This window comes from Dermacentor silvarum, chromosome 6 (assembly GCF_013339745.2).
Source record: "Dermacentor silvarum isolate Dsil-2018 chromosome 6, BIME_Dsil_1.4, whole genome shotgun sequence".
In the NCBI taxonomy this organism is placed as follows: Eukaryota; Metazoa; Arthropoda; class Arachnida; order Ixodida; family Ixodidae; genus Dermacentor; species Dermacentor silvarum.
The window spans coordinates 163342255-163355597 of NC_051159.1; the positions used below are offsets into that span (position 1 = coordinate 163342255).

At 49.7% G+C, this 13343-nt stretch overlaps 1 protein-coding gene across 1 annotated transcript in view; it reads left to right on the forward strand.

Moving 5' to 3' along the window:
* The window catches only part of LOC125946357 (uncharacterized), a 55711-nt gene extending 43377 nt beyond the window's left edge, over positions 1-12334 (forward strand). Inside the window, exon 3 of the mRNA XM_049669176.1 lies at positions 9780-12334. Within this exon, the coding sequence (XP_049525133.1) occupies positions 9780-12334 (2555 nt within the window). The remainder of the gene's footprint in view (positions 1-9779) is intronic.
* The last annotated feature ends 1009 nt before the right edge of the window (positions 12335-13343 follow it).

Here is a 13343-nt window from a genome sequence, read left to right on the forward strand (position 1 = left end):
ACAACACCATGATAGATTTCAGAGGCGCACATTCCCGCCGACTCACCCAAAATTAAACAAAAACAGTCTGTCGAATGGCGGCAGTTACAAATCAGTCCTATCCGAGGTCCAGCTATCATGCACATAATACACCCAGATTTATACACGACTGACAAGTGCAGACATTGCGACTCTAGAGCCACCCTAGAGCATATCCTATGGGAATGTGCGGGTATAACACACGATAACAGTGATGCAGCCTCAAACAGCGACAGCCTCCGCGCGAGCTGGGAGTCTGTGTTGCTAAGCTCGGACCTGCAGCACCAACTCTGGGCCGTCCAGCAAGCCGAGGAAGCCGCCAAGAGCCAACAACCCTTGGCCAAAGCCTAGGCCACCCCACCCCACCAAATCGCAGGGCACTCAATAAAGTTATTTGAATGAATGAACTGATTGGTGGCAAAACTATTAACTTAAGGTAGGCTACTAGCAAGCTTGCTAAACACTTTCATTTCATACTAGCATAGCTTTGTTATTCTGGTGACATGGCATTTAGCGCGCACTGCTGAACTCCAAATAATATCGTCGTCAAAGGACAACACGCAGTCCTTTCAAATTATTTCTTCGGCTTTTCAATTGTGACTGTAGACGCCTCTGTGAAAGCACGAGCCGACCATGCAAGAAAATGCAAGCCCTCATTACCGTATGGGAATGAAAACCACTGTGGCACGAAAACTGGCGAAACGAGGCCGGGAGAGTGAATTCCCGCAGGACAGACACAACTGCTTGCGAAATTTTCTTCGGCACCTTCTTTCTGAACGCGCTTTCTCCTATGTCCTCTTAAAGAAGACCCCAGTCTGTAAGCGAGTCCCCAATAAACGGTTCGCAAAGCAGCGCTAACCATACAAGCCGCACGTGCATTCATCGCGCAACGAGTTCCGGCGCCTTCCTCACTCTATTACTCCGAGGTCTCGCGTAGACGACACAGAAGAAAGAAAGAAAGAAAGAAAGAAGAAAGAAAGAAAGAAAAGAAAGAAAGAAAGAAAGAAGAAAGAAAGAAAGAAAGAAAGAAAGAAAGAAAGAAGACAAAACAGCGCGAAGTGAAAGAGCAATAGTCATGAATCATTCGGGCAGCCGAGAGTCCGTATTCCATTACCGCCGCACGCATCAGCAAAACCACGCCGTCCTATGGCGTTCCCAACGGAATGCCTCTGAAGTCCGCGTTCGTATGCTAATGCGGGGAATTACTGCGCGAGCTCGTACAAAGTGGCTCAAGAACGACGTCTGACTACGTAAACAGGACTGCAGTTGAAGAAAGGAGTGACGGTCGCTAAAGGACGAAAATGAGCGCGGATGTTAGGGGGCGGTGAAAGGAAGCGGTGCACGTTCCGAGACGTCGCGGAAGTCGACGGCCAACGAATCGCACCCCTGTGATCATCTCGGGATCCATTTTTTGCCAAGGGCATTAGAATTCAAGCCATGGTGTCTGCAAGGACACTGGCCAACAAAGGTAGAGCTTATCCCGTTTCGGCCACGTTGTCACCATGTCTCACTATATTACGTGTGCCACGAAACCGACAAGGTTAGTCCTCGCACATCCTGAACATTCGTCCTTTTGGGGCGCGCAGTGACGGCATTTTGGAAGTGGAAGACAGCCCCTCCCCGCGACCGAAGTCACCAATAAAGTTCCGTGCCACTAGTTCATCTGATCACATCATACATGAACGCAAAGGGTACAATGAAGAAGGGACTCTACATAAAAGATAAATAGGGAAACACTATTCAAGGCCCTCCAATGAATGTTAATTCTGGGGTTTCACGTGCCAAAACCACGCTGATTATGAGGCACGCCGACGTGGGGGGGGGAGGGGGGGGTGACTTCGGATTAATTTTATCCACCAGGGGTTGGTTCTTTCACGTGCATCAAATGCACGAGCACTTCGCGCCCATCGAAATGCGGCCGCCGTGGCCGGGACTTGATCCCGCGCCCTCGGGCATAGCAGCGCAAGGCCAAAGCCACCACACCACCTCGGCGGGATTCAAGGCTTTCTACTATATTTTTATGGCGCATTTTAAATCTCTAGTCATACCCTGTACTTCGCTTTCTCTTGAATCGCGGTTAGCTGCCTTTCATAACTTCATAGATATCGTTCAGACTCAAACGTGCATAGTTTAAATAGTCAACAGCGAAATCAAGGTGAGAAGATGACCCCGCTCATGCCGAGTCTCGAGATTTCAACGTAGTCGAGTATCTATCTCTACGCTAGTGAACCTCTCATGTTTTTAAATAAATAGCTCTCACAATCTCTCGTCAGCTATGACCATCATTATAAGCGCTTTCGGCGCCTGCTGGAAGGCCGCTGAATGGACGCCGGATGTATCAAGCAACTTATCATGCATAAATCGCCAAGGAGCGCTACTAAGCGAGACGACTAATTCACTCGCGTGACAGCGCTGTCCTCTCACTCTCACAGAAGTCAAGTCAGCATCTCATTTAACGATACCCTGCCATACCGCCGCTCATGGCGGGCAAACAGTTATTTCGCGATTCTGCTCGCTTGATCACCCGTTAAAGCAAAAAAGAAAGATACTATGCATGTGTCGATTCTCTTGAATGAAGAAGTGCATGTCGGCACTCATGCCTGACATCGCGTTCTAGGGGTGAGAGACGATGGATAGACGACGGAAGCCTTCAAGGCTATGAGCAGCAGCAGCAGCAGCAGCGGCAGCGGCGACGGCCGCCAGCTTTCCGGAACGCGCCGTACTAATCAGCGCGCAGCCGGTGATCACGCTCGCCAGCTGTGCTGACATGTAGCGCAACCTGCCACCCGACGGCTGTAACCTCCGCGGCACAACAGCCAGCGTGTAACGCATAACGTAGCCGCGTTCACCCGAGATAGCAGCGCTGATTCACGACATCTTGGTTCACCACTGCCACACAGCGGCCATTAAATCGGGCCAAGCCGGCACAACACTCCCAGTGTTTGTACAGCGGAAAAGGGGAAATGTCTATCAGCTCTGAGCCATGACGTCACAAGTGGACCGACGACCCGCCTGTACAAATAATAGGGACGCATGATTGACGTAGCGGAGATAATCGTGTTCAAGGCTTCCGTCACGCCCCAGTTCGCAGTGGAGAAATCGGTATTTGTCTAGCATCACTGTCGCCATGCTCATACGCGTATAGCTTCGAAAGTGCCGCTGGAGATATGCGTATACCCGAAGAGCGCAGCCTTTCACGGTGATGTAATCCTTTCAACATGGCAACCGTGACCACCGTGTGCATGCTCCCTTTACGACTGTGCGTCTCTGGCAGACTTGTAGACGTTACAGAAAAAGAGTAACTGATTACAATTACTTCTTTCAAAAATGTTATTGATTACGGTTACTGATTACTGCCTCCGAAAGTAACTGAGCAATTACTAAAACTAACCGATTGCCTTACCGTTACTTTCCTACCTATTTTAATAATATCGCACAAATACAGCAAATAGAACGAGCTGGCCTGGCTTTTTCCAACGTGTCCTCTGCAACCTTTCACACACGTTAACACATTCTTTTTTTTTTTTTTTTTTTTTGGTCGCTCATGGCATGTAGCACAATTCTGCTTCTTGAGATAGAATACTCTCAGGGCCAGACATTGTTTTTTCGAGAAATCAAAATGATGTCAAAACAGCGGAGTGAGGAAGCGCGGTAGCAGCAGCGAGCGAATTGACCTTCGTGCTGCCTCTCGCATTAATGCGAAGCAAGCCGCGAAAACACAGCGCTCGGTGGACTATCTCCGTCGTAGATGGCTTTCAAGATTGGGCGGCCCGCACGGCCCTGTCGTACGCCGCAGCCACCGGAGCACGGTGAAAGAATATTTAGGTGCTGACACTGCGCGCGAGCGAGCGTCCAGATTATGTTCGGCCGCGCGCGGGCGCACCGAGTAGCTCGCTGCGAGCAGATAGATGGCGCCGCGGCCAGCGGTCCCAGCTTAGCGGCGCCGGCGGCTTGGCATTCCTCTGCCTCCGCTAAATTTTCGTTCATAGTGGAGTGAGTAAATCTCAAAGCGCAAAAAAAAAAAAACGTCATTTCACATTAAAGTGATAAGTCTACCAGGCTTCGCTAACATGAAGGTTCCTTGTGCAGGGCGTGGATGACGTGAACACGAATCAATCGGGCAGCACTCAAAGCCCACTGAAGTTACCCTCGCGCGCACAATTTGTTTCGTCCGGTCTAGCCGTTCATCCAAGCATAAAAAAATGTGTTAGCCCACGTGCTACCCCCTCGATCAGAAGAAAATAGTGACTGCACCAGAAAATGTATTTCATGCTTATCGCTGCTTCCATTCACACTCAGAAAACCGTTCAATCATCGTTGCGCGAATTCAATGTGGCCGCGATATAAATTAAGAAATGAAACGGCGCAAGCTTGCGATATGCAATGCACTAGAGCAAAGTGGCTGTTCATGGCTAGAACTTAAGATGGGAATGCACATCAACTACTCTTTCAAATGGAAATTTATTAGGCGGGACGAAGGCAGGCGTCTATCTTGAATTAGAGCATCACTACCACAGTTTACTGATGAAAACCTGAGCAAATGCCTTTTTTATTCCAATTCCACTTAACATAGACCGTGTATATTATTCATTGGGCTTTCGTCCATTGAGGACTGAGTGGCTCTTGCAAGATCTAAAAAAAGAGGACTTTCTTTTTCTGAAATTGCATATGAGAATGTGCCAATGTAAGCGTGTTTGACAGTGAATGCTACAGCCTGTCCACAAATACACTTACACCCACCACACAATAATCCCATATACCTTTTTTTTTTTTTTTGCATAGACACAATACGAAAAAACTTGTGCATGAAGCAGCTCGATAATTTTAATAGGTAATAACCATCCCAGAAGCTGGCGGTCTCATACACTCCCACAATGGAAAAATGTTGTATAAAAACATGCAAGCGTGTAATATACACCGCACGCGCATTGTAAAAAAAAAATCAGTAGCCAGTATGGAACAAATTTGAAAATCAGGCACACATCTGCACAGAAAACAGCAGTATTTTACAGGGTGCACAAATATTTCAAAATATGCAAATGTCACGTAGCTGGACAGAACCATAGTAATGTTGTTGCCGTCCCTTGGAGATACTCAGTTATATTTTACATTCCACCAAATTAGATAATTTGTTTTATTTATTGATCAACTGCTCAATTATTATAATTAAATTAAAAGTGTCAATGAGAAAATTGTAGAGCAACATGAAAGATTCCCGATACAGCTTTCTATTGCTCAATACGCGCTACGTAGAAGTGTTTTTCCGAGCATGAACGAAGCTCACGAATACACGCAAAGTGCCTCGAGCGGCCAGTCGCGCGGCAATATTTCTGTATTCGCGGGTTTCGTTCGCGCTTGGAAAACACTTTTATGAATCACGTATTGAGCAACAGAAAGTTATATTGGGAGTTTTCCACGCTGCTGTACAATTCTCTCGTTCACACTTTTTATCCAATTATAGCATTAAAAAAGTTGATTAATCAATTAAGAAAATAATTATGTAATTAAGCGGAATAAAAAATAATATGAATGTCTCCAAGCGACGGCAGACAAAATTACCTTGGTTCTGTCCAGCTACATGACATTTACATATTTCAAATCTTGGTGCATGATAGTAAACCACCCAGTATATATCTTGTACATGCAACAAAATTTGCACAAACTACTGCGGCACACAGGAGGTTCTCTCTTCTGCAGCGGCTTTCGAGGTTTATTTGACCGTGTGAGGTTCTTTGGACAGTTTGGAAATAAGGTGGGAATCCTTTTATCGAGCGCTCCGCGTAATATTGCCACGTGTCTAGCGCGTTGATGACGACGACATAAGACACATCGGCACTTATGAAAAACATGGCAAGAAGAAGAAGAAGCAGTGACTAGCGCGCGGTATTTTAAAACCGTCCGTTCTTGTTACTGCTTCTGCCGACAAGTGCGTTTCATTTGGCCCTCGAGCTTTCGACGTCGTGACAATATGCCATCGATATCGTATCCTCTGAAAAATGGCTGGTGCAGACATGGTCGGTAGGCGTTAGAGTTCGGTCTGCCCTCAGATTTGCACGGCGCCACTGCTCTAGACAACCGCTGTCGGACGGCGCTTTGAATAAAAGCATACGCTCCGCACAAGTCAGGTATCCAGAAATGCAGTTCGGAACGAAGCACTTTCTAGCCATTTTCAAACGCCCCTGAGAAGGCCGGTGCCACCTTCGTTGAGGGCCCGTGGCGACAATACCCAAGCACAAGCTCATGAAACGAACGCGAACAAAAATCGTGCCTTCAAAACAGCGCAACCGCACATGCAAGCAGGAAGACGAAGCAGCGGCAGCACGCGCCTTGCCGCCCAGGCAGGGACCGCATACCGCAGCGCCCTCTACGACGGCGCCGAACCAGCTGCAACCAAGCCGAACATAATCTGGACGCGAGCGAGCGGCGCTTTCGCGCGCGTTGGGGGGAGAGTGTCAGCACCTCTCCTTATTCTTACACCGTGCACCGGAGTGAAACGCGCCCTCCTCTCCACCCGGAGCCTTGCGCGCGACGGAAGACGGCGCGCTTCCTCCCCAGAGTCCGCGCATCCCTCCCTTGCGCGCGCGAGATTAAGCCGCCATCGTCGGCTCACCCTCGCACGCTTTCACTCGCACATACAGCATACGGCAAAGGCAGAAATGCGCCTGGAGTGTCCATATAATTGCTATCACAACACCAGGATATCAAACAGATAGATACACATGCGTTTAAAGGTCAAGAGCTTCTTTATCGGAGAGGTCCTAGACTCGACTAAGCAATAAGAATTGAGTAGCAATTCTCACCGCCTATTAATGCCGCTTAAAATCACTTCTAGGAGAAAGAGAGAAATAAATTCATTATAAGAGAAAAGCTCAGAGGTCGCGATTTCCAAGAGAGGTGTGAAAACCTGCAAGCCTGCCATGTTCAGGTGATCAATGTGTAGCTGAAGGACGATGATTGTGTGAACGAGGTAACCCACGTACATGGTTTCATTTTATTGTGATAGTAATTCTATCCAGGCGCATTTCAGCCGTCGCCGTGAGGTTCCGTATAATGTCCACGGCGATAAAATCGTCGCCGCGCGCCGTATGCTCTATTTGCGAGTGAAAGCGTGCGAGGGTGATCCGGCAATCGCGGCTCTATCTCCCGCACGGAAGCGAACGAAGCGGGAAGGAAGCACTACGTCTTCCAGTCGCTCAGGGGGGAGGGTAGGGCTCCGGGGGGAGGGTAGGGAGGGGGGAGGCCGCGTACTACGCCGCGCGCTGCCGCCCGGGCGGCTGTATCTTGACAGCCATGTTAGGTTAGGTTAGGTTAGGTTAGGCGGGGGCAGAGTCCTTCCTCTCTGCGCTGTGTTTTCGCGGCTTAGTTCACGTTGATGCGAGCGGCGGGACGAAGGTCAATTCGCTCGCTGCTGCTGCTGCGCCGCGCTTACTCACTACAGCGTTTTGACAGCGAATTTCCGCGGTCATCGAGTGAGGTGCATTCATGCTTGCTTGTGCGCGCGTGAAGTCATGCATGCTTGTTAACTTAGTATGCCTATGTTTACAAGTTTATACGGCCGACAAAACTACTATCCTTACTGCGTATAGCTGTCCATTAGCTTGCTATCGCAATCGATGCGTCACCTTTCGGGCGACACTGTTACTTTTTTCCTTTGAACAATGCAGTTACTGCCAAGTTTGCTCAAAGCTGCGTCACCTGTCACAGCTAGAGTCGCCAAGAATGTAACAGGTCAAATGCAATTGGCTAATGAACAATGTAATTGAATTACAGTGAGCGTCATGGAGTAAACAAAATAATCGCTAAATTACGAAATAACCAAAAACTCAATTGATAACAAGTAATTAATTACACGAAGTTCATTACGTAGAAGGCAGCAGCGGACTGTGATCTATATATCGTTTCCGATATTGTGGTTGAGGCCCAGGCGTTTTGTAAAATTCGGCCCTGCGAAAAGATGCAGTTTGAAAACCCATGCTTCATGTAATCAGCGTCACTTTTGTTAAGTGGAATGTTTTATAGGGATTTTAGCACAGTAGACAATTTATGGCCGCCGAACGGCTTTTTTCATTAATGTCCGAATGCGCAACGTACGTGGCCATAAGGAATGAGTCTTCGAATTTTTCTAACTGCTATTGATCCTGCGTAACCTAACACCAGTTACCAAAGCATCAAATGAATTGATTGATTGATTGATTGATTTATCAATTGCATACCACCCACATCAGAATGCGACAGTCAGGTATCGAACCCACGATCTCTTAATCAGCAGCAAAAAGCCATAGCCAACTGAATGAGCCACCCAGGCGGGTATTTAAGGGCTGAGTTGGCCAATAACATATCAGTTGGCCAATAATATCGCAGTAGTTGAAATATTGAAACCCAGGTGAATCTGCAGCGAACTAAACCGACTGGCGGAAATCGGTAGCTGTTGAAGTTCGCAAGTCGATTGGCGCCTATGAAATAATGTTTGGGATAAACAGTTAGCGGAGTGTCCATGCTGCCAAACATGACAAGATTTGTTTTCGCCTTCAGCCCACCATTCTTTTCACAGGTGCGCTGCGCTCGTGCCTCACGGTGGGCCTGTGTGTTCTTCTCTGCGCCACTTGCTGCACAGGTGAGGCCCGACATAAATGCACTCGTGGAGGAAAAACCGCGCACGAAGTATCTAGAAGAAATATCTCAATAAGCAGAAAACTACCGTTGAAGTGCTATACCGGGTGTCCCAGCTAACGCTAGCAACGAAAAGAGAAGATTTAAAGAACACTGTGCAAGATTCAATTATGAGACCTACGGTGTTCGGTCATTAGAGGTCTGGCGACCGAACACGCTAGGTCTTAAAATCATAGCAAGGTAGCAAGGTGGGCGAGTTGGTTAGTAATCATCGTACTTTTGGTAAAAGCGTAAAAGTAACACGGACAAAAGGAAGAAAAACACGACAACAAGGCGCTGACTCGCAATTGATATTTTATTCAGGAAGTTCACAGAAACATATATAGGAACCGAAGTTCCGAAGTGGCGGCAGGGGGCCCATGTATAATTGAACCATCGGTCATTCTTCACGAGAAAGAATTTCGCTATATATATCAGTCCTGATAATTACATCATCGAAGCGTACCATGTGTCCTGCGCATGTCCGGGTTTTTTGGCCTTCAGTTCCTATATATGTGTGTGAACTTCTTGGATAAAATATAAGTTGTGAGTCAGCGCCTTGTTGTCAGGTTTTTCTTCCCTTTGTCCGTGTTGCTTTTGCGCTCTTACCAAAAGTACGACGACTTAAAATCTTATCTTGCACCGCGTTTTTTTTTTTTTATCGTTCTTTTTCGCTGAGCAGCTTTGCTAAAGTTAGCTGGGACACCCTAAATATAGAAGAGAAATAGGAGTTGTAAGGACCCTTGGAGGTCGCATTTATCATATGCCGTTACGCTTTCTTCCAGAAAAAATACCATGAACTGTAAGATTCGACATAATATATGCATCCAACGCCAACGGAATAAAAAAAAAAGTCATAGTTTAGGAATTCTGAATGCTCACTAGAGAACTCAGAGCAATCGTAAGTGACAACTTCGTGTATTCGTTTACGTTACACTGGCAAGAATCAACGCCACCAAATCCAGAAAAACCGTCATTTTGAACAGCATAATGAGGTAGGAAATATTATGCGCCTTCTGCTGCTATACGAACATTGCAGACAGTGTTCTGACGACGAAAAATTATCATGTAGTTTACAAGCTACCATCTCTCTTCTTTTTCTCGTTTCGCAGGCGATCCGGACCGTTACTCGCAGGTCAAGGAGACGCACAACGGCACCTACCTGTCCCAGTATGAGTGGCGGGTGCGCGACATGTACGCGCTGCTGCAGCGCTCATCCGTCATGCACGGCGTCAACCTGGCAGGCCCGGACTTCTACACGGGCAAGCCTGGCTACCGGGTGCGGCTGGGACTGTCCTTCGGTCGCATCAACCCGGCCAATGGGATACCCTACATGGGCGTCTGGTTCACCATCCTGCGCGGACGCTACGACGACGCGCTCGAGTGGCCCTTCCAGTACCGCTTCAACATCACCGTGGTCGACCCGTCGGGCTCGGGGCAGGACTCGCACGTCTCCATGAACCCAATGACGGCTATCTGCCGGTTGCGCAAGCAGTTCCAGCGGCCCACCGAGCGCCGGACCGACGGGGTCGAAGGGTGCGGCAAATCGTTTCTCGTACCCCACAGCAAGCTCCTCGGGTACGTGACCGACGACAGCCTCCTGGTGCGGCTCAGCATATTCCTTGAGGACAAGGGCGCCATTCCCAAGAGGGCTAAAGCCTACATGCGCGGTCACCAGCTCGTCTCCGAGTTCCAGTGGGCCGTCGATGACATCGACTCCAAGATCAAGCAGGCCCGCAAGGGCGAGCTGCAGCCACTGACAAGCGACCTCTTCTACATAAACAGCGAGAGCTACCTGATGGTGCTCCAGCTGACCTTCCACCCGGAAGACGAGCACCTGGGCCTCTTCGCCGTCGTTATTCCGGGCGAGTTCGACGACTCGCTCGAGTGGCCGCTCTCGTATAGCTTCGAGCTGTCCATAGTGGACCAGTCGGCGGGCTTCCTGACCGCCGACCGCAAAGGTGTGATTGACCCAACATCTGGTGTGTGCCCGCTCAGCGCGTTTACCAAGCCGCAGTTCCAGCCCAACACGCCGTGCGGCTTCCGGAAGCTCGTCTCGTTTAGCGCCCTCGAGCGGAGCAATTTCAAGAAGGACGGCAAGATCCTGCTCCGCTTCACGGCAATCCTCGACCAGATGCCAAACTTCGCTTCCGTGTCGGTGAAGGATCGTCACCTGGTAGCCGAGTACATATGGAAAGTGCCCAATGTGGAAAGGAAAATCGCCCTCGCTACTTCTGGCCGACCTTCCAACCTGCTCAGCGAGCGGTTCTACACGAGGCACCAGGGCTATCTTATGCAGATGCAGCTCAAGTTTCAAAATTATACCAACGGCAGCATCGGCGCCTTCCTCACGCTTCTGGAAGGCGGCTACGACTCACTGGCTCAGTGGCCCTTCGTGAAGCGGTTCGACCTCATCATCATCGATCAGCAGCACGGAAAGAGGGGCAACGATGTAGTGGTGGCTGTAGACCCAAATAACCCGTACATCAAGAATGAAGCATGCGTCGGATCCTTCTGGAGGCCCTTCGGACGTAACGACGCGTGCGGGTCTTCGAGTGCCATCTCTTACGACGAAGTGTACAATCGCAAGTACATCCGCTATGGGAGCCTCCTGGTCAAGGTCGTCGTCTACATGGAGGAGATCGAACCACCGAACATGGCGAGACTAGTGTTCCGCGACGACAGTGTCGTCGCCGAGTACGACTGGCTCGTCCCGGACATAAAGGAAAAGGTGGCGCAGGCAAAGCTTGGCAACGCGCAGTTTGTAGACAGTGACAAGTTTTACCTGACCAACGGAGGTTACCGTGTAATGTTGCGCCTTTACCCTGAGAAGGCGTCCGGTTATGTCGGCCTGTACGTGGTGTTCACGCGAGGCGCCTACGACGACGTACTCGAGTGGCCGTTCACGCACAAGTACGAAATGGTGATCGCCGACCAGAAGGACGACTCCTCGGCTGACATAGTGCACACGACGTTCGCGGCGTCCGGCTGCCCGGACATCGCGCTCCAGAAACCCGCCCAAGAACTGGCCGAATGGAGCTGCGGCGAGAGCCGCATGGCGAGCCACGCGGCGCTCCTAAATGGCGGTTACGTGCGCGACGGTGCCGTCCGCGTGCGCTTCCGCGTATTCCTCAAGGAGTACGCGAGTCACGTCGCCTCCGTGGCTGTGCGAAACAACGCACTCGTCTCCGAATACCTGTGGGAGCTGAAGGACGCGCCCGCCAAGTTAAACCTGCTCAAGAACGGCGGATTCGCGAAGGTCGAGAGTCCCATCTTCTACACGGGCAACCAGGGCTACGCCCTGAGGATGAGCCTAGTACTCAACAAAGTGACGACGCCGCTACAGACTTTGGCCAGCAACGATGACCAGAGCGTCCTGGGCATCTACTTCACCCTCTGGAAGGGCAGGCACGACGGTGTACTGAAGTGGCCCTTCCCACACGTCATCACGCTAGCCGTCGTCGACACGGCGAGGGGGCGGGCGGACCTTTCCAAGACAGTGGACCCGACGCACGCGCGGTGTCCACCCGAGGCCTTCCACAAGCCAAAATCCATGCGCAATGAGCACGCATGCGGGTTCTCTGCCTTCATGGCGATCGAACGACTCGGTGATTACATGCGCGACGGCTCGCTGGTGATCAGGGCCACGATCGACATGAGAAGCTGACGGCCAGAGTGAAATAGGCACTCGGAACTTCTTTCGTGCGTTGTGCCATACACATGTCACAGTAGATCTCTCAAGGTACGCGTATGAGCTAATGAACAGACGGACGCAGCGTGTACGGCAGACCATATAGACAATGCGTTGTGAAAACTGTCATGTGTCGCTCGACCACTCATCATTCTTCAACGCCTCCTCCGGGAAGTTGTCAGGACGATCTGGCAAAAAGACTGCGAAACTAGTGTTTCATTGTGCCACCGCTGAGGTCGACTACAGTCTCTCCTGATCTCCAATGTACTTTTGTGTGGCCTCCGTGCATAGCAGCCCGAGCATTACAGCTAAAGCAATGTCAATTTTTGCTGTTTACACAGGTGCCACGTGCCTTACTGTGTGCTGTAGCGCAACTTCATTTACTCACACGAGAACATATTACGTCAAACGGACGTGCAGACACGTGTGCTACGTGCACGTGTTATAAACGACATCGACGAGCCCACTTCGTTAAAGCGTATAACACACTCTCAGACACAGTCACAAGATGTAGTTCTGAGCGTTCGCAAAAACAATACACCTACTTGCTTGCACCACACGTCCGCAGCTGTGGAATGCGAGCACTGACAGGAGGAAAAGTGTGAACTCAGTTGGCGCAACAAGATCGCGAAGGAATGGCAGAAGAAATACGCAGTAGGACAAGATCCTGATCCCACACGTGCTCAAAAAGTTTATTGCGCCTGAAACAGCAGTCAGGGGCTGCGATATGGTGCCGAACGTGGCCTTCACTTTTTCCTTATCTAAAGGAACATCTGATTCTGCAAAGTGTTCATAAATTCATGACTCAATCCCAAGCTACTGATCCAGCTCAATTAAAAAGAAAAAAGAGAAGACAAAAGAGACGTTTGTACACGCGCAACATTATGTCAGAGCGCCTACGAAATCACAATGTGCTCGGCCCCTGCCCATTCGTAGTACTGTAGAGTCGCACATCACTAAACGTGCAATGTAATAACGGTAGTAC